General features: G+C 40.0%; 1 protein-coding gene across 2 annotated transcripts in view; it reads left to right on the top strand.

Annotated features, from left to right (window-relative positions):
* Positions 1–1,501: 1,501 nt before the first annotated feature.
* Positions 1,502–21,214, top strand: part of SLAIN2 (SLAIN motif family member 2) — a 36,164-nt gene continuing 16,451 nt past the window's right edge. Inside the window, exons 1-5 of one of the 2 annotated variants that reach the window (XM_052780117.1) lie at positions 1,502–2,071; positions 11,751–11,899; positions 17,674–17,838; positions 19,307–19,468; positions 20,709–21,068. In XM_052780117.1, coding sequence (XP_052636077.1) covers positions 1,710–2,071; positions 11,751–11,899; positions 17,674–17,838; positions 19,307–19,468; positions 20,709–21,068 — 1,198 coding nt within the window. In that variant the 5' untranslated portion in view covers positions 1,502–1,709. The remainder of the gene's footprint in view (positions 2,072–11,750; positions 11,900–17,673; positions 17,839–19,306; positions 19,469–20,708; positions 21,069–21,214) is intronic. The other variant, XM_052780118.1, reaches the window with a different exon arrangement.

Here is a 21,214-nt window from a genome sequence, read left to right as displayed (position 1 = left end):
GTAGTGCCAAATGATACAGACCTAAGAAAGAATGAGCTGGATTTACAAACTGGTTTACAGACCAGTCTCCAAGGGTTGCCATTGATGGTTATCAACGCGGTATCAATGAGCAGAGTCCCAAAGGTCTCAGCTCATGGGGCAAATCTGTGTAATAGTTTTATAGTTGTGACAGTTATACAAAATCTGTGGTAAAGTTTGCTGCTGATAAAAAGTTTGTTTTGCTAGCAGATAACAACGATCACCATAAGAGTAATTTAAATCACTTTATTAAAAGATGCCAGTCCAGAAGTATTTTCATACAGTTAAATACTTAAGGTGGTGCTGGTTTGGAGGTAAAAATGATATAAATTATATTTATGGATCAAAGGCCTGGATTCTGGCGAGGACCTAACAGTAACAGTGGATAACCACCCCAGCATAAACTCCCAAACAATGCCATACATAAAGAGCTAATGTAGTCTTTGAATGTATGAGGGGAGAGTATTTCATAAAGCAAGGAAGTGACCCCATCCTTGTCCCCATACATAAGAATGCTGTAGAGTCCTGTCTGGCAGCCTCAACACCCCAGCAGTCCTTGCAGTGTACCTAACACAACCCAAAAACCACCGTGCGGCATTCACTGCCCCCAAGCTTGGTACCTCCTCAGCACACCCCACAGGTCTGAGCACCCCAGTCTCGTTTCCCTTCTTCCCTCCCTGAGCCTGGTAAATGCTACTTGTCTGTGGTGTCATCCCCTGCGGACTCCAGTCCTCCCCCAGCCCACTTGTGGTGTTCTTCTCCCCGGCAACTTCAGGCTCCAAAATGAAGCTGTTAAGTAGATGGATCTTGGGAAGAGGGAAAGAATGGTGAAGGGATGGCACCACGGGCACTGTCTCACAGTGGCATGGGGAAGGGGGTGGGCAGAGCATTCCCACGATGCCAGCAGATGAAGTTTGGAGACCCAAACCGCTTAATTCCTTAAACCTAAAGGTGTAAGAGTCTTGTAGATGGCATTTCCACATTACTTTTTATATGAATATATATATATATACTTATACAACACGAAAGGCTCAAGTGATATCCAGGTTGCAGTTCATGTACCTCTCACACACAGAGGGCCCAAGACGATCGCCAGGGCCTTGGACCAGGGGCACACCTCGTATCCTTTAGAGGATTCGAGCATTTTGGGAAGGCACCCCGGGGCTTCGTGTACAGCTCCTGGGTGGGACCTGCGGCCCCCAAGGGACGGGACGGGACGGGACGGGACGGGACGCCAGCCCAGGCCAGGTTGTTTCCTCAGGATCGCGGCTGCCGGAGGAGCCCCTCACTCGGCGCCAGGCGGCGGTGAGGCAGGGCCCTGCCCTGACCGGGCCGCCGAGAGGCGACCGGCAGCGCCCAACGGCCGCGGGGAGCCCCACCCCGGGCAACGTCACTCCTCCTCCCCAACAGAGCGAGAAACGACTGCGAGCGGTGACGCTTGTGGGCGACGCACGTGACATCAGAGCGGTGGGACGGGCCGGGGGAGGTGGTAAGATGGCGGCGGCGGCCGGATTGGCGTCCTCCGCCCCCCTCACCACTCGCCGGCGCCGCTGAGGAGGCGGCAGCGGCAGCAGCGCCCGCGGCCCGCCCCGCCCCGCCACAGCCCTCCCCCGCCGCGGGCCGCCCGGCCATGTAGACGGGGCGGCGCGGCCGCCCTTCCCCGCGCAGCCGCCCCTCTGCCGGCGGGCGCCATGGAGGACGTCGGCTCGGGCGTGAACGCGGACGCGGAGGTGCGGAAGCTGCAGGAGCTGGTGAAGAAGCTGGAGAAGCAGAACGAGCAGCTCCGCAGCCGCCACGGCGCCCTGCCCGCCGCCCCCGCCAGCCCCAAGCGCCTCCTGGGCGGCGGGCCCTCCCCGTCGCCCCCCGCCGCCTCCCCGCCCGACGGCCGCTGCCTCAGCCCCAGGGCCGCCGTCGCCGCCCGGCGGCCGCCCCCCGAGGAGCCCGGCGGCGGCGCGGCCGGCGAGGAGGGCAACGGCCTCCTGGACGACGCTGCGCTGCTCAGGCCGGAGGAGCTGGAGCGGTTGGCCGGCTGCGAGGAGGACGAGACCGGCTGGTGAGGAAGGCGGCCGGGGTGCGGATGGGGTGCCGGTGCCCCTCGCCGCCGGCGCCGGCAGGCGGGGAGGGCACCGTCCTGCCCTTACCCCCGCCATCCCCGGGAGGAAGGTGCCGTTCCCAGACGTGTGCCTGGTGGTGTCGGAGGTGGTCTCGGGGCTTTGTGTGGGGAGGCAGCCTCGCCCTCTGGGGCTGGATGAAGGGATTAGCTCTCCGAGGTGCACTGACGCCTGCGGGGGAAGGGTGTTCGGGTTTCCTGCACATCACATCGCGCCTCCCTGGAGGCCTGCAGCTCTGTGCTTTTGTTCGGCCGCGGTGAGGGTATTGCATCGGGTCACTTGGAGACTGGAGCAGGCTCCAGTTCTGCCGCAAAATCCGTTGTCAGTGTTTTCACAAGTCCAGGAAGCATGGAGGCGTCGAGAAACTTGTGGAAGATTTCTGGGGTAGTGCAGAATTAGCCCACAGGTACTGTTATACTACAGGTGTGCATCAAGCATGTTTTAAGCCTTGATTATTTTCAGCTGTGAAGGCAGCAATGTAATATACTCCACCTCATAAATGTGTTGTCCTTAGGTGTTTTCATTTACTGCTAATGATGTAGGACCACTGTTTACCTTAGGTGGTTCTTCTCTTTTTAAATGGGCTGCTTACCCTGCTGCTCCAGCAGAAACACCTGCAGGTCGCTGTTCACCTTGTCTTTATTACACTCGGATGAGCTTTTACTGAGAATCGAGAAGGTTTGCTCTCTTAATGTCATGCTGTCCCCCAGCTGTTGTTTTGAAGTTTCCTATGACACTAGTTGGGGAGCAGTGTTAGAGCTGCAGGAGAAATAGTGGAGAGGAGCACATTGTCCACAGAGAAACGCAAGGGAAGCGTGTGCAGGGAGGAAGAGTGAACAAAAGCAGTCCGACTTGGGTCAGAACTGGTTGTAGGTTCATCTACAAAGGCCTTTGGGAGCGAACATGCAGACAAATTTAAAAAACAAACAAACAAAAATGTCTTTCGGAGTTAGAAACACCTTTAAAAACGCTGGAATGATGCCATGCATGAGCAATGTTTTAGTTGCTCAGGGAGGAGACAGTGTGTGTGCTTCCCTGGAGAAGTCATTTGCCTGACGTCCAGCCTGATCCACTGGAGAAGTATGAGAGCAGAAGTTTATTCTCATCCAACACGAGCTTACTAAATTAACACAAGGCATCATCTTCCAGATGATGAGTCTGTGCAAGGCAGCTACTCTTATTTCTCAGTTTATGCCTTGTAATCTGCTGGTTTATAGCATGTGAGGGAAATAGAATATACTAAATTTGCACAGTAAGTTTGGAGTGGGATGGTGAAATTTGTGAGTGTCATGAATTCTAGTGACAATAGATGTTATCATTTTTATATATTAATCCTAAATCATGGGCAACATAATGCATCTCTTCAGTGAAAGTTAATGTCACAGCAGAGCATATGGTGACAGTGACAGCATAAATGCTGTGTGGTTTTTGTTTATGCAGTTCTGGACACTCATGGGCAGGTGGCATAGTACACTGAGCACTGCTCTTGCTGGTGTCAGGTGTTTCGCACATTACTTACGCTGCCTGTTATTGTGGATTCAGTCATGTTTCGATGCAAGTTCTAGTCCTCAAAAGGCAACAAAACTTAAGACCAGTCTCTTACATGTCTTCATTCCTTTACTAGTATTTTAGCAACTGTAATACTAATTTTCAATCTCACACATGGGACAATGACTCAGACACAAAAGCATACACATAGAAAAGAGCAGTTGTTAAAATTTACTTATTGTACATATCGAGAAATACGGCTATGTAATTTTAAAAACTGTCTTTTCATGCTATAATTTAATATGCACTTAATGATAAATGTAGTCCGGCTAGGTTGATGATTCTTTTTTTCCAAATTGCTTTATAAAAACGGAAATCAAACTCCTGGAATTTCTGAACACCATTTAATTCAACTGTTGAGGTGCTAAATACTCTCAAACCATTTTTTTTTTTCTTATGAAGGCAGGATGACTTTGTGCATTTGAGAAATGGAGGTCATTGCTCTAAATGAAGTTGGAAATTTTCAGAGGGCTTGTGGAACAATCAAAAACAAGCCTGTGAAAATAGGAGGGATGTTGTGAGTTAAGTGGATTTCTCTTAAACTGTTTCATAAAGATCCCACTCTTAAGGCCTCGGTTAGGCAAGGTCACTCAAAAAGTAACTGAATCAACTGAAAGGGTGAACGTACCCAATGAAATTTAAACCTCATGTGAACTCTTTCAGGTTCAAACGGATTTGGATCACTACTGCTTAACCCCAAATCCTGTTTAAACTATAAGATTATACCACTGTAGAAATCAAAGACCACTTAGCAGCTGAGGAAACCTCACGTGGAAACAAACTAAATTTAAATCACAGTTTGTGCATAAAAAATTGATTCACCTTGCTTGTTTTGATTGCCTACATAGAGAAGCCTAGATTTGCCTTCTGATTTCAGAAGGACCTTGCTGTGGGAGATAATAGATGATGAAGGATGCTGGTTATCTCTGTTCTTCTCTGTTTTGTGTACTACAGGCATTTTTTCAGTCCATGTATTCATATACCCCATTATGAAATTGTCTGCAGCCTTGTAATGGCAGAAGGAATAGTTTTCTTCACTGCTAAAATTACTTTGTTTTACATTCAATGCTCACAAGAGATTAGTGCCTGTGAAGTTTGGCTATGAATTTAAGATGGAACAGTTGATACTGTGACTGAAATTGATACTGGAATCTGACATGATTTTTTAAACCTACATTTTGAAGTTGATCGGCTCACCTTTAGGTTTTAATTCTTTAAATGCTTTTAGATAAGTCTGTGCAGGACAGAAGTATAAAGTGAAAAATGAGAGGAGGAGGTAGAACTAGCCTAAATTACTAATAAGTGAAAAGAACTTTGATACTGCTGCTTTAGTAGCAGCATTAGCTATTAAAACAGTATTAGTGAACTTTGGGACTGTTTATATTTTTGCTTGTTTATTTTTCTTTTCTGTGGTTAGTTAAATCCAGATATGTTTTAGGTTTTAAACAGTTCAGCACATGAGACAATCTTCAAATCACATGGCAAATAACTAAAAATATTTCAGTGAATTTAGATTGAATTTCTTGGCCATATGCTTCTGAGGCCTGTTTAATATGCTGAAACTTTCTTCCTAATAGGGTACTGAAGGTTGCAAATAGGCACATATGCATACACACACAGTACTGAGCTGTACCTAGGCCTGTGGAGACTTTGCTTTAGGCCTGCTAAGTGATTAGGCTACCAGTGACTTTGGAAATCTATGGGTGTTCCTGTTTAGCTGTTCTTGAACCACATTGGATCAAATTTCATTTTTTTTCAAATTTCAATCTGAACAAGTGTTTTTTATTAATTAATTAAAAAGACAAAAGGGCAGGAAGGGGGACCAGAGTGGAGAAATCTTCAGAGAGGCAGGATGAGGTATGCAGCTCCTTGCCTGACTTGCTGGGTAAGGTTGGGTGTGGATGTGTAGCACGTTCAAGACAACCTGGTAACAGTATGCAAGGTGGCTTGCTGTGCTGCTTTTTAAAAGTGAGCTGTCCTGAGTTTATTGCAGGATAAGTGTGCACACGTGGGCAATTACTGTAATTAGTTAATGTGCTGTGAATCCACTGTCACTTGCTTTGTGGTAACTTGTTACACAGTCACTTGCCTAAACTTTCTGAGGAGCTTTCTTTTAAATGTGAGGAAAACATACAGTGCTTTTTTTTCAAAATTTATATACAGTGTGTGCATAAAAGAGTATAGAGCTTGCTGTATATAGGTTTTGTACATATGATTGCTCAACAAACTTGAGAACAGTTGTGTCCTCTTTAAATGATTGTGCTATAAAAGCTAGCCTACCACTTATCAATGTTTTCATGTCACTGCGATCTAAAGTCTCCTTGGTAGGGCTGAAATAGCTAACAGCTGAATGACTTCATTTACAAACAAAAGACAGTTACTGTGTGTTTAAAGTGAAATTACTGGTGGGTTGTTAATAGTTCAAAGTAATATTTTTAGTGTTTTTGAAGACTTCATATTGGTTTGGTATCCTGTTTAGTTAAAATGAAAAGCAAGTACTTTTACTATTCTCATTCAGCAGCTATTTCTGTTAAATTGGCACCTGTTTTTAATAGTCTATGTTTCTGTTCTAGTCATCCATTCCAGTAAGTTGGCTTAGTGGCTGTTTTGAGATACAGAGGGTGAAAACATGATAGTAATGATTGTCTTTCAGCTCATATTGCTTCATGTCCTTTGAGCACTAACTTTATGTTTTGGAACTCTGAAGTTTGCTGTAGTGAACTAGTAAGGTGTAGGGTGAGTGTTTTAGGACAGAGCTGCACCTGAATGAACTCCCATTGCTGAAATTACATTGCAGCTGTTCCTCTTCAGCTGCTAAAATGGCATTGTATTAATTGGGTTTAGGCCTTTTGGAAACTGGACAGGTTCTGATCAATTCCTGCCCTGTGACCTAAGTAAAAGAGAAATCAATGCTTTTCATTTTGTGACATTAAGTGTCAATCTGATTTAAAGCTGTTTGGTTTTTTAAACCAAATTCAGATAATGGCTTTTCAAACTAGGAAGATAACTTGAAAAGAAGGATGTGAGAGAGCGCTAAGGATTAGAGAATCTACCAGTTTGTCAAATAAAACTACTGGCGTAACATCAAATAATATTCCATTTGACTTAAGTCTTTGAGATATCTGTTTGTTGTGAAATGGACGTTTGAGGACTGTAGGAAGAACTTTTTTCCATTTTAAACGTCTTGTGTGATATTTATGGGTTTTAAATATGTTTGATACTTTGATATTATGAAAGCTTTGATACAAATTTCCTGTATTGTCTTAATGGTATTCCTGAAATTTACCTTATAGTCATGTCTTGTTTAGGCATGATTCACATTTCTACTTTTTGTAAGTGTTGGTAGAGCTTATATTTTGGAACACGTACAATAGGACACAGAACTTCTCAGCTTTTCTCTATTCTGTTTAAGTATCAACAATACCATGTTAGAGCATATATGATCTAACAAATTCCTTCTGAAAAGCTTCTCAAACAGCAGACAGGTGTACAGTTTGTGTGACAGTTCTGGGGAAGCTACATGATGGTGTTACAGGAGCCTTCCAAGCTTTTGAAGGCCCCTTTTCCCATTCTATAACATCCCTTTCAGACAGCAACATGTTCTTTTGAGATGAGGAAATGAATAATGGCTATAATTTCCAGCAACTAGCCAGAGCACAGCTAACTATCTTTAATTGTTGGTGACAGGAAGGTAGTTGTGTTCCCAGTTGCACTTTGCAACCTCTCTGAATCCTCCCAGTTCTACCTGAAAATTGCATCATGTAGTTGAGGCGTGCTGCTTTAATACGAAGGTTTAATGAGATTATCAAAGCGTTTGTGTAGTATTCATCTCCTTATTTTGAGAGGCCTGGAGTTTTGCTGTAACTCATGCATCTCTTGCAACTAGAAGCATTCAGTAAAGTACACCAACAAATTAGTAATTACAGGCTGAGCAATGTGTCTCAGTCAGTTACAACTGCAGGATAGGAACTTTGCAGGGGTGTTGGAGGAGGAAAGAGGAAATCTGTGAGCCACATGTGCAGGGATGTCACTTAGGTTTTGGTTTGTTTTTTGTTCTTTACAACCAGAGATTCTCTTCAGATCTTTACCTGTAGCTGTTTATTCAAAATCCATCTTAAATTTAAACTTATGTAAATAGCTCCAAATAGGATCTCCTGAAAGTTTTAGATTGATCTAAAAGAGTTTCAATTGACACTGTTGTGTTCTAAATTGTCTGTTTCTAAGACTGTCCAGTATTATTGTCTCCTGATTTATTTATTTATTTTTAGTAGCTTTTCATTGTGGAATTTCCTTCCTGTATTTTAGGGGAATTTCTTAGCAGTGTGTCCTTAGATTTCTGTTATTTCTTCACATCTTCTCTTCAGGTTGCTTTCTCGATCCTGCTTTTGCCTGCAACATGTTTCTCGTTTCATTGCCTCTATTGTACCTGCTAGTTTTCACTTAATGTAGCTAAAATAAATGAGCTCTAACTCAAGTTCCTTCCACTTGCTATCTTCTAATTCAGATCTGCGACTTCATATTCATCTGCATGTTTTTTCCCTCACTCTTCTACTGAGCAGTAGAACGATTTTGATAGAAAAAGACTTCCTTTCTTCCTGATTAGAATCTTGGCTTCTGGTTTTATGCCTGTGGCAACTAGCTGCTTGTATTCTAATGCTCTGGGAGGTGTTCCTCAGGTGAGGTAATCCCTATGCAGATATTCCATTCCTACCTCAATGTTGTGTCGTCTTTCTTCATAGCCTTTTCTGACTCAGCTGTGTCCCAGTTCAAAATGCTACAGCTTGCCCCATTTGCCTGACATTATCCTATGAGCTTGTAGTGACCGTAGTCTTTCTGCAAAAGCTCTGCCCTTTTTCTGCTGTGTCTTCCTGGAACTAATCAGTGGAGCCCCTGGCCACTTTAAACTTCAGATTGGCACTGCTGTGGCATAGTTGACTAGCGACAGCTGAAGGAAGGGAATATTACTGTGTGCAGCAGAATCATAGTGTCTGGGCTTCTTAATGCTGTTTGAAAATAGATTGAAGCTCCTGGCCTTCTTTTTATATACTGTTTTCTTGTACTTGGCTTTGTGTTACTGAATTGCAGAGTCTTTACTCTTTTGTGGAGAAACTGGAATGTAGGTTTCTGGTGTGTTAACATTTGTACTGGGGTGGTAACTGTAAGCTGTCAGCTTCCTCAATCATTTTCAACTTCCTGTTTTGAGAAAGTGATTTAGTAGTGTTTAAAGATGTATGAGGTCGTACTGGTCATTTTCAATCTTGAAGTTGCTGTGCTGCCAATCAGTGCTGTTGCATTGCTGTAGAATGCATTAATAGGTACAAACAGGAATGAATCTCTTCTGGAAAGCTCTTCAGCTATGAAGAACCTGTATCTTTTGGGTCAAACAGTAGTTGGACAAAGATCATCACCTAGCTGTATGAAGTTATTGGTACATATTTCACAGTCTCTGTTCTGTTCTTTTTTCCCTCCTGCTGTTGGGAAGAGAGGAAGAAGTAGTAGAAGCATCACTCTGATTCTTAGCTTTGCCCTTGGTCTTATTTTTTTAATCCAAATTAGGTAAAGCAATTAGAATTGTCAGTTTCAAAACTTGAGATTGGCTGTTCTTTGTCAGGTGGGAAATTAAGAGTGCTACTTTATAATAATGAGACTTTGTAATTGCATGATATGCAAGAAAGTGTTCTGGAAGAGCCATTGTGTTACTGCATCAATGCACATGTGTTTGTCGTGAGGTAGTGGAGTTGCATGAAATATATATATTCTAAAATTCTGTCTTTTCTTGAAATGTAGGGTATGAAACAAAGGCTGTTAAAGGAAAAACAACTGACTGGAAAGAGGTGGGAGAATCTGCAATATATCTTTGGTTAAAAAGGGAGGTGGAAAAGTGGGAGCTGTGTGAGCCTAGATTGCTTCAGTAAATAAACTACTTGTGAAACAAATGCAACACTTGGAAGTTGCAGAAAAGAATGTGTTGGAGCTTAAAATACTAGGTGCCATTTTGATTAGAGTAGTCTTGTAGGTTTGTTAAAGGTATCCCTTTTGTGTGTCTTTCCAAGAGGACATGCACTTTAATTTCTTGCCTGTTATACTGGGTATTACTGTAAACACTTCAGATGCACGTGGAACTTCTCAAACACAGCAAGGCATGTCAGCTATCCAGAGAGCTAGGAGTGAGTCTAGGCTGTACAGCACAAAAGTTGGTTTTGTTGCCTTTGACGCTTATTTGTATTGTGTAAACGTACCTTAGGACAGAAAAGAGTACAGGCAAATAAATGCTAAAAAGACAGTAAATTTGACGTGTTAGCTAGTAGATGTTAAATGTTACTTTTAACTACGTGCAGATAATCACAGAAAGTATAGCAATTTGTGTAATTGTTTGCATAGGACTGTAAAAATTGAGTGATCATTGTGCTTTCCAAGGATCTTCAGGGCTATGAATATGTGATGGGCTTAGCTTTTCTTGTGGGCAGAGTGCCTGTGAAGATTGTAAGGATTTCTACAAAATCCGTTTTAATGACCAGCATGATACTGGCCGGAGTGTAAGCCACAGGGACTGTAGTACGTGGCAGCAGCTATTTGCATTGTTACAAACAGCTTCATTTTCGTTTGAAAACCTGACAGCTAATAAAAATCCTCTCCTGCCTTAGTGAACATAGCTTTTGAATTTCAGTGTTTGAGGGAAGAGTGTTTCAGAGCATGCTCTAAACAAAGTGATCAGTGTTTTGGGTGAGATATTCGTGGTGGTTTTATAAGTATGCTTCTTGGTAAGCTTTTGTAAGAAGTGATCTTATGGGTAGTAATTAAAAAAAAAAAAATCTTTTAAAGCTGTTTATAAAACAGAGTTCAAGTTCTAGAATTACAGAGGAAGGATCAGCTAATAATCTCATAACAGAGCAGTGGGAAATAACTTCCGTGTTGCTGATGTCATTGGTATAAAGGAAACAAGATTTTTTGCTGTCTGTTTTGTATGAAAGCATGGCTGATTAGGCTGTCAAATGTTCTTAAGTTACAGTGTGTGGCATACAACCATATTCACTTGGAGTATGAAGTCTGTCATTACTGGTGAAGAAACACTCATTTAACCATTTCTGCATATGCATAAGCTCTAGTTAGAGCTGTGGATCTTGTTGTTCACTTGTCTTTTGTTGAAGCACGTTTCTAAGGTTGGTTCTAGTCCAAAGATAAGGCTTAAATATCCCTTTTTTGAGTGTGTGATTGGTTATGACTTTTCCTTTAATCTGTTTGTTGAGGGAGGAGGAAACTTTCAGCAAAATTTCTGGAGCCTTTAAACTGGAATACTTCTTTCTTCAGTCATGGAATGCTGATGTTAAAATAAATGAATGGAGATGCTGATGGGCAAAGGCCTCAGCATGTCCTGCAGAACAATATGAGCTCATTGTTTCTCTCTACTCTTCTACATGCATTATCTCTTGTTCCTTGTTCTTAATGCTTGACTGTAAACCCCTTAGGACAGAGATAGTCCCTTTGTTCAGTGTTCAAAGGAAAACTAAGAGATCAGGTGCTAGGATACAAATTATAAGTAAAAATAAAATGCTTATTGTTCAAGGCTACTGAAATAGTAGATGTGTTCTGTGCACTTTAGCACTGTTCCTTGGCTATTAAGATGCTGATCACTAGCTACATCTTTGTGTTCAGGAAAACAATAGTTGCATATTGCATAGTGCTTTATTTCCTTTTTTTCAGGTGAATGTTACTTAAATCTGAAAAGATTAATCCTGATTTGTACATTTATGTGACATAGTGAAATTGTCCATATATCTAACGTGTCTGAAAAGTGAAGACTTTTTTTCTGGCGTATCAGTTGGTATATCCCAGTGTAGCAATATAGGCATCACTTCTTGCCAGAAGTCCTTGGGCAGCCATGTGTTATCAGTATTATACGGTATCCAAAACCAGTTAATTTAAAGGTAAAACTTGTGCTTTCTCTGCATTTTGGGATTGTACTGTAGATACTGTACAAAAATGGCATAGTATGTGGTATTTTGTTACATGCCTGATCTTACACTCATTTTGTCTGTCTTCATAGACCTTTTTTTTTTTTTCTTTCCTTTTAAGGTTATATACATCCCCAAAGAAGAAACTGACTCCAGTGCAAAAATGTGTCAGTCCATTAGTTTGGTGCAGGCAGGTATTGGATTACCCAAGTCCTGATGTTGAGTGTGCTAAAAAGTCGCTGATCCACAGGCTGGAACAGACAATGTCAGGTGAGTTCCTGCATACTAATATCACTGGGTTATACATATTTATTCTGAAACAGAGTCAGAATTAGCTGATAGATTGTTATGAGAGAAGAGGGTGAGATCCAGCAGTTACTTCTGTCTAAAGTTTTCATTATGGTTTGTGAACAGTAATTCATTCTACTCATTTTCTGGACTGTATAAACAAAATTAAAAGAAGCATTAGACCATGAGTCATGATTTTGGAATTTTATACTACCTGCAGTTACAATTTCGCCCCAAGTTTTCAGGAAGAAACTATGTCCTTAACTTGGAGATTTTCTTGTCTTATTTTAAAATAATAGAAGTCTGTATTAAACTATCATAATTGTTAGGTGCTTGTCGGTATGTTAACATGGAACTTAGTTTTCTGCTAGACGAGGTATTTTATTTCATCTAAGGAAATGGAGGCTGAAGTTCTTGAATACTTTGGGGAGGTAATATTGATTTCTTTTCCTCCCATCCTCGATAATTTAAGATGTTGTCACAGTCAGATTAAAAAAATCCAGAGTTCATGATTCTTCCTTGATACAAATTAGTTGGTTATATTCAAAACTGGAGGACTGACCGTTTGGCCCTGTGAGGATGAAAGCCTACATTCTCTGCTCTTATTCCCAGCCTTTTTGATGTCAAACCAGCAGCAAAACACTGAATATCTGATTAGAATTCTATGTCCAGCTGGTTTCTTGCTTTATTTTAATTTCTTTGTTAGAGCCTATTTTTATTAAAAAAAAAAGCTATGCTGAGACATAACTTTCTTTCTTGCTATTAATATCTATTCTCTCCCTGTATGTCCATCTTTTTGCAGTCTTGTGCTACATGTGATCTATCTTTTTTTTAACTGTTATCTTCAGGAATTAGCGGAATGGCTGGACTTGAGCTAAGAATACGTGAACACACAGTTCCAGGAGTGTTCCCAACTGCCAGCTCCTTTACATGGTTATACATAAACTTTGTGCTGAGTTTGACTGACTTTTTTCCTCTCCTTGGATTGTTTTCTGGAGCAATTCAGTCTTTATTCTGGTTTGTACTAAAATCATTCTTAATAAAATTTGAAAACATTACTGGTACGTCACAGGAAAAGTCCATTTCTTATCCTTATAAAAATCGTGGGCATAATGGTGAAAGTGCCTTCAGTATGAGTCACCTTTGATCTTCCCCTATTTCTTGCGCTTTGTGTATGCTGTCTTGACAAATGTCTATTAACAATTTTCCTTAACAGTTAACATGATATATAGCTTGCCACAGGCAAAGACTGACATTCTAAACAATGAAAAGTACCCAGATCACAGGGATTTAGGAATGATGATACAAGTTTGGGAATTTGAATACTATTGAGTATTTAGGACTGGATAGCGGTTAGGTTAGGCATGAACAATTCTGTTCATGGTTTTAACTTCTTTTCAGAACTGAGTAGAAATCTTCCAGAAGTACCACAAATGGATACCCTTAGGGTATCCTTAAAAATTCAGTCATAGTTGAAGCAGAGTGGCAGGAAGCTTCCCTATGAAATGGACAAACTTGAAAGTTTGATCATTCAAATGATGTGCCTAGGCAATTTTACCTTTTTTTTTTTTTTTTTTTCCATAGACCTGAGAATCTGCCTCTGGCAGTGATACTTGCAAGAATACCACAATTCATCTATAGTACTAATAGGGGAAAACATTAGCAGTAGAAGAGATGGGCACTAATACTGCTGGTTGGAGCAGATTGCATGGAAAAATGAATTTGTAACAAAAAAGAAAATTGTTCTTTAGAGCAACCAGCCTACTTACAGATACAGGGTAGCAGGAAGCTTTACTGGAGAAGCCAAGTAGTGCTACTTGTAACCTTGTGTGTGTTTCCTACCCCACAATTTCTGGAATATCTTGGGACTTGTATTTTACATAGTACTTGTACTTCATGGACCCATCACTTAACGTATTGCTAATTACTCATTCAGTTTATCAGTTGCAGGTCCAGACTGTGGATAAGGCTCTTCACACTACTGTTACTTTCTCTCCTGAATCCTTGTTGGTGTTTCCTTTGCCTTGACTATTTTCTCTTTGTCAGTTCCTATTGTTACGTCTTTCTAATCTAATATATTTTTGCTGTTTCTCAGTCTCAAATGCACTCTTGTATTCCACATTTTCCTCTTCCTTCTTACAAAGTAACCTTTTCCATTGTGTGATAATAAAGGAGGGAAGAGCAGCTTTCAGCTCCATGTTACTGTGGGCAGTTACTGAGAACACAGGATGCACAGTGCCTTGTTGCTTGTTAGTTGAGGTTTACAATTGCAGAGTGAGTCCTCGTCAGTGTTGGAAGCATGTTCAGACTAGAGGGAACCTTAGGTATGTATGTTCTGGTGCAAAGAGCTCTCTTAGCCATGCCTCAAGTCCCTGTGAAAAGTGCAAGAGTGCATTTCGTGTTGGCTGCAAACCATGGCTTCTACCGCATGGTGGTCTAAAATCGTATATGGGTAGAGCACATCAAGAAAGCAGCAGCAGGAACAGAAATACTAGGTGGAAGAATTTCTGGAAGAGATGCTCTCAAGACGGTTGCACAGAATTAGAAAAGAGTAACTTTGGTTGTATTGCAGTTTTTACTGGGGCAGTTTTTATTTAAATATTTGAAATCAAATGCATGATCAGTATAGCTGGTAGGAGAACTGTGTGGCTGTATATGTAAAAACTGACATATTTTTCATGCTGAGTGAGTTTGACTTTTCAGTTAAGCATTGAACTTGTTCAGAATGAACTGTTATTTAGCTACCTTTGGTCTTGATGATAGATTTTGCTAATGATTGTTTTGAATTACTATGGGGACAGCTGGAATAAATTTGTCACTTAATTGTAAGAAAAATAAATATCAGGTCTCTAGCATTTGGAAAAATGCACCCAATTAATACAGTAGATCTTCTGAACCACTTAAGCATGAGTTTTCTGCACTCAAATTTTTCTATTCCTATTTTCTAGAGCAAAAGAGAGATTCAACACTAATTTAACCAGATGTTGACTAAAATAAATTAGATGCTGCATACTGTTTCTGAATGTTATAATAAGAAAATTTACATTAAAATAAAAATGTGGATCATTAACCCTCCCCTCTGGTGTTATGAAAGCTAATGTTTCATCTAATATAGTATCATTTTAATGTTAAAATGAGTTATCTGTCTTACTAATGTTGTCTGACACTCCTAATAAAGACCGTATCTCTAGTTGTTGCAAAAATAGTAATGTCTTACTAAGTTACAGAAATCCCTGTTGGAAAAACTTTAGGAATTGTAGGTCAGAAAAATAGTTTGAATCCAGCTTTTTTCCTGGGGAAAAATAAAGTGTTGAGGAAGGTAGAAGTTCACGTTAACTAGGGTGAAACTGCTATACCATATAAAGTGTCATTATGTACCAGAGCATACTTTTTATATGTAACAAAAGTATGCTTTCTTTCATCTAAAGAAATCTGTATGCGATCAAATATTCTGTATCATTATGGATATGTATGAAGAGCGTGTTTTGAAGGTTATACAGTTGTACAATTGTTTTCTACTTTGTGGTTAGTATTTTTAAATACTTGTCTGTGTAATAAGTATGAAATAAAGAATTGTTGTGCAGACTTACATTTTAGGGGGTTTTTTACTGTCATTTTCAGCAAGAGATGAAAAGTAAATTTTTTGGCATGAGAACAAAGATTCAGTTGGAATAGAAGCTTTGGGTTTCCTATGTGAATGCTGGAAGAACTTGCTATCAAAGGAGCTGTCTCATCAGAGGCAACCAGAATACAAATGGCTTGTAATTACTAGTTTTGTTAACTGAGCTTTGTAGTAAAATGGAGATTTTTTCCTTCTGACGCTCTCAAAATAAACTGGAGGTACCTCAAGAATACTTGCTAGAATTCATTTAATGCACTAATTGCTGAAATCAGTGCATATCATTTAAGACTTGCAGTGAAAGGTGGAATATAAACTTTCCAGCCTCTATGTATAACTGTCTTTTCACTCTAATTCAAACACTAGTAATATTAACTGGTTTAGACTTCAGAAAGGATCTTTACATGAGGTACAATTTAAGGAATCTGCTGCAAAGTCAACTTCAATTTCTGCTGCTTTTGCCTCTGTGGTGCATTCTGCCATCCATTTGGTTGGATGATACGTTTTTTTGGGCGCTACTAAAAACTAATTCACTGGTGCAATCAGTTAAAATACTTGATGTTTTTAACCTAAATCCACCTTATTAGGCTGGATAATAGTGCAGCCCTACCATTGCTTGTACTGAATAACTGAGGAGGTAGTGACTGAGAGCAAAGTGGGGTGGGAGGAGGAGCTGAAGCAGGCGCTGCTGAAAGCAGCATTTCATGCAACTGTTGCCTCTTTTGGCTTCTTGTAATGTCAAAACAACAACAAAAAAATCTTACACTGAATAAAAGGATTTTTAGTAAGCAAATTAGAGTTCAGTTCCTTTTTTTTTTTTTTTTTTAGCTACTACTATTGGTAGCCTAATTAGTACTGCCCTAACTGAAGCCCTTTTTCAGTAACAGAAATGTCACACAATATTCTTTGAATAGCTTAATGCTTTTTTTTTTTTTTTTTTTTTAGAACTGCTTGAGTATATTGCCATGCATTTGCCAGGCCTATTCTTGTCAGTTTATAATATATGTGTATAGTTTCAATACTGTTATGCCTTGAAGAGAGTTTAGTTTTTAGCAGCTAGGTGATCTGCAACTTAATCTAATTTAGATTTACACACCATAAAGTTTGGATCTCTAGCTTTCAGTTTAATGTTTTGCAATTTAATTTGTTCTTTGTTAAAATACAATTCTGTTTGGCATAAAATACTTCCAGCAATGAAGGAACTGATTTTACCAAAAGTGACCAAATCTCCTTTGGTTCCCACTTCCCCCATTGAAGTTCCATTTTCTATTATACTAAAATAAAATGTAAATTTATGAATAAAATAGTCATTTAAGTAACTATACAAATCATATACCTGGCTACTACAGGAATTGCAGTATAGTACTGAAAACGTTCGCCAGTGGTTAAAATTAATCTAAAAACACTTTAGCATTGAAATATTTACAATAAATAGCAAAATACCCAATTTTAGATCTTATGTTGTGGAAAGGGTTGAACCCCATGGACATAAAAATACCAAAGCATTAGAACAGGAGGTATACAGAAGGGAATAATCCTACAGTCAATTTGCTTTATTGTGCCCAGTAAGTTCATGGTACGCAGAAATATAGATGGAAGCATTTGCCATGCTTAACGGTTTTTCATTTTAGCGTATTCTTTGGGGAATTTTATAGGTGGTATTGCTTAGTTCTGCAGTGCCTGTCTTGGGGTTACTGTTGAAATATTGCGTGATCTAGACAGGTCTCTGAATTCTGGAGAACTAGACTTCATGGTGTGCTCTGGTTTGTATGTAATTGTGCGTAGGAGGTATGTTAGCATAGCTTAACTACTACTGTCTTTTGAATTGCTTCCCTTCTCCTTCCCAATGCCTACATTGAATATCTTGAAGAGAAGAGATCAGTTGTAGTGATCTTGGATCTCATTTTTACGAGGAAAATATTTGTTGCTACCTTGTCTTGCCCTCTTCTCCCACTCCTTCCATGGTATGGTTGTGTCTAGGAGACGAAGAAGTCAGTTTAAAATCTTCCTGGTGACTGAAATGTTCTACTGTGAATTGTGTAGTAATTAAATCACACTGAAGATACTGTATAGTATTGTATTCATTTTTCATTGGTTCCTTCAGTATAATTTGTCGCTTTCCTCCTCTTTCATATAGCTCTCAAGAGACAGAGTTTGTATAGCAGCCCTTTCAGTGCAGTCAGTTATGCGAGCTCCTATAGTCCAAATACTAGTAGCCCCTACAGCAGCGGTTTCAACTCTCCCTCCTCAACACCGGTGAAATCTGCTTTAGTGAAACAGCTCATACCTCCTGGTACCTCAGGTAAGTGTGTGTGAGTGTCTGGTCTCTCCCATTCTTCTTCCTCCTTTTCCTTTCAAAAACATGTGCTCAAATAGATTACATTTGCATTGAACTAGAGTAAGAAAGACACCAAAAACTTCTCAGTCTTTTGTAGGATATTTGCATCATGCAGTATGTAAGCTTTTTAGAAAAGGCTTTTTTACAGACTTTCTGGCATGAGATACATTTAAAATGTTTTCTCTGGATGTCCATGTCCCTAAAATCACTGATGCATATTAGCAGTTAGACCAAAACACATAGCGTTAGTTCTGTGGAGTCCCAACATACGTAAGCTGCTTCTAGGATTGGCCCTGTAATTGTCTGGGATGTAAGTTGCATAGTAGGTGTTTAAAGGTTAGATGTTGGTAATTGTAAAGTCTTTGCAACTAGCCTATTACTTATTAACTGAAACATTTGGTATGCAATGTATCCATCAGTACCTCTGACATGTGAACAATATAATCTAAGGAAGAAGCATGTGTTTTAATTAAAGGCATTCCATGAGGCTTTGCAGTCATCAGTGTAAACACTAACTTCTGGCAATGTTTTCTGCCTTTATGCTGCACCATAGACACTTTCTTTGCATCAGAAAAATTGATGCCTGGAACATATCTCTACTCTGAAGTCAGAATGTTGGCTTATTATATATACTTTAACTTGAGTTAGCTTGCAGGGAAGATGAAAAAATATTGCATTGACAGTCCAGCTATCTGTAGTTTGCTGGGGACTTGTGAAGAGAAGCCTGCACTGCAGTATATTCACCAGAGCCATTACCCAGGTTTTGTTTTAATCTATGTAGCTCTACTGTGCGTTGTGTGCTACAATGCTGTATCTGCCTGCAGGACAGAGAGATGAAATGTAACTGGCAATGGGGTGTCAGCCAGAAGGCAGCAAATGGAAAGAGTTTTTTCTGGTGTGTTATAGTTTAGCAAAGGTGTATACATAGAACAGGAAGTATTTTCAGATAAACTGTATTTTAAGCATTCCAAACTGAATCAATATTCATTGGATCAGCAAGTCCTTACTGTGAAGAAAGATATAGTCAAACTTATGTCTTACAAGGTAGTGTGCAGAGATGAGAATGAAAGCACAAGTGGAACAGGTATGCGGTTGCTTTTTCTGTAAGAGCTGTGCAGACTTCATAGCAGTTGAAACTTGGTACAGGTAGACCAGACTATGTCATTAATTTGTTTTACCACCTTTATAATGATTTTATGGAGTTGCTTATTTTTAGAAGGTAATGGCTAAGCTCTACTTGTGTAAATTATATTTTCAGCCTAGGTTTGCAATCAAATGTTTCAAATGATCTGTCAGTCTCAACGTCTCAGTCATAATCTGTTTTCAGATTGGTGGTTCTTTCACTAGGAAAGGAAATACAACTTGCCTTTTTTGCCCCCCCCCCTTTTTTTTTTTTTCAAACATTTCCTATTACTTTATTTTCTTTCTATAGGTCATCTTAAAAGTTCAGCAGATAGAAATCCTCCGCTAAGTCCACAGTCCTCTCTGGACAGTGAATTAAGTGCATCAGAGATGGATGAAGACTCTATTGGGTCTAATTACAAGCTAAATGATGTTACAGATGTGCAAATTTTAGCACGAATGCAGGAAGAAAGTAAGTATTTTCCATCCGGAAAACGAAGTGGAGTAGCTGATCTTTTTTTGTTGAATAACTGCAGTAACACCTGCTTAGCAGGAATGGAAAAGGGATGTAGATTCTACTATGGATGTACAAATGTAGTTCTCCTGAGAAGGTTGGCTAAGGACTTTTGTCTCCAGGATGAGGAAAGGAAGTTACTGTGCAGAAGCATTCTTTAGGAACAGTGGACAAAAGAAATGCTAGAATATGAATTTGTAGCATATAGTACATACTAAAAAGATGGTCGTTAGACTGGACTACTGCCTGCCACCAGTCTTCTCAGGAGATACGTGCCTTCCTGATGTAATCCAGTCTTGTTGACATCTGTGCTTAAACCATGATTTAAATCACCAAAATGTAAACTCAATATGACAAAGAATAGTTAAGAAAAGCACCTATGTAGATATCTCTCTTTTATTATAGGTTTAGTTGAGACTTTGTCGTTTTGTCCCTCTGAGACTGCAGAAAGTGGTAGTAATTTCAGTTGTCTAAGTGGTCTCCAGACTTTTTTACTGCATACCCCATCAGTGGAAAAGAAACCCAAACACCCAATATACTTTTTTTTTTTATGAATTATATACATGTACTACTCTACTAATATACTACATACACAAAAATACACAAATGTACGCAAAACCACAAATTTTAAGAGGATGAGATAAAGATGAAATAAATGCTATTTTAAAAATGCTATGTTAGTAATAGTACAAAATTTTGTTTCTGCACCCCAGTGGATTGTTTTGCATATTCTGTGGGGTGCATGCACCCCACTTTGGAGACCACTGGTCTAACAACTCTTTAAGTTTCTCCATGGGTAGCTTATCATATAGCTTTTTGTTACATTTACTAATACACTGCAATAGACATTTCCTTGTGGCTGCTATAATTGTTATAGGGTGTTACATGATATCAAAATTAAAGTGTAGCCTGTGTTGCTAGTATCCAGCCTGGGAGAGAAGATGAACAAGTACACGACACACCTATACTGATGATTGTTGTAGTAGGAAAAAGAATGAGCTCACCTAGTTATTTCAAGACACTATCAGCTGGTAGATAACTTCTTTGGTACTAATCTGGAATTAATTTAATGTCTCAGATAAAAGTTAAGGTGAACCAAATGTGAGTTTGAGCCCTGGGTAGATATTTGTATGCACTGTGTCTAGTTTGAACCATTTGTAGGCTGGAAGCAAGTAAACAATGTTCTCATTGTTGCCAGGCCTCCGGCAAGAGTATGCAGCAACTGCTTCTCGGCGTAGTTCTGGTTCTTCTTGTAATTCTACAAGGCGAGGCACGTTCAGTGATCAGGAGCTCGATGCGCAGAGTTTAGAAGATGAAGAAGATGGCACACATCACACAGTACACCCTGCTGTTAATAGGTTCTCACCATCACCTCGCAGTTCCCCCTGGCCTTCACCAAAACAATCTCCAAGAAATTCACCTCGCTCCCGATCACCTGCTCGAAGCATAGAATACAGTAGAGTGTCACCCCAACCTATGATTAGCCGTTTACAGCAACCTCGCCTTTCGCTTCAAGGCCATCCTACGGATTTGCAGACTAGTAATGTCAAAAGTGAAGGTAAAAGCTCTGTCTCAAATTCATTACACAAGTAGTTGTGTAGTTCCTGTAAAGGATTTTGGTCAGTGTGCACTGCTAAAACTGTATGCCTGTGTAACATCATGGTTTAATCTCAGAGTTGTTGAAGAAAAAGCAGAGCAAGCAAA

This window comes from Harpia harpyja, chromosome 2 (genome assembly GCF_026419915.1).
Source record: "Harpia harpyja isolate bHarHar1 chromosome 2, bHarHar1 primary haplotype, whole genome shotgun sequence".
Lineage (NCBI taxonomy): Eukaryota > Metazoa > Chordata > Aves > Accipitriformes > Accipitridae > Harpia > Harpia harpyja.
Note: the sequence above shows the minus strand (reverse complement) of the source record. Positions and strands in the feature narration are given on the sequence as shown.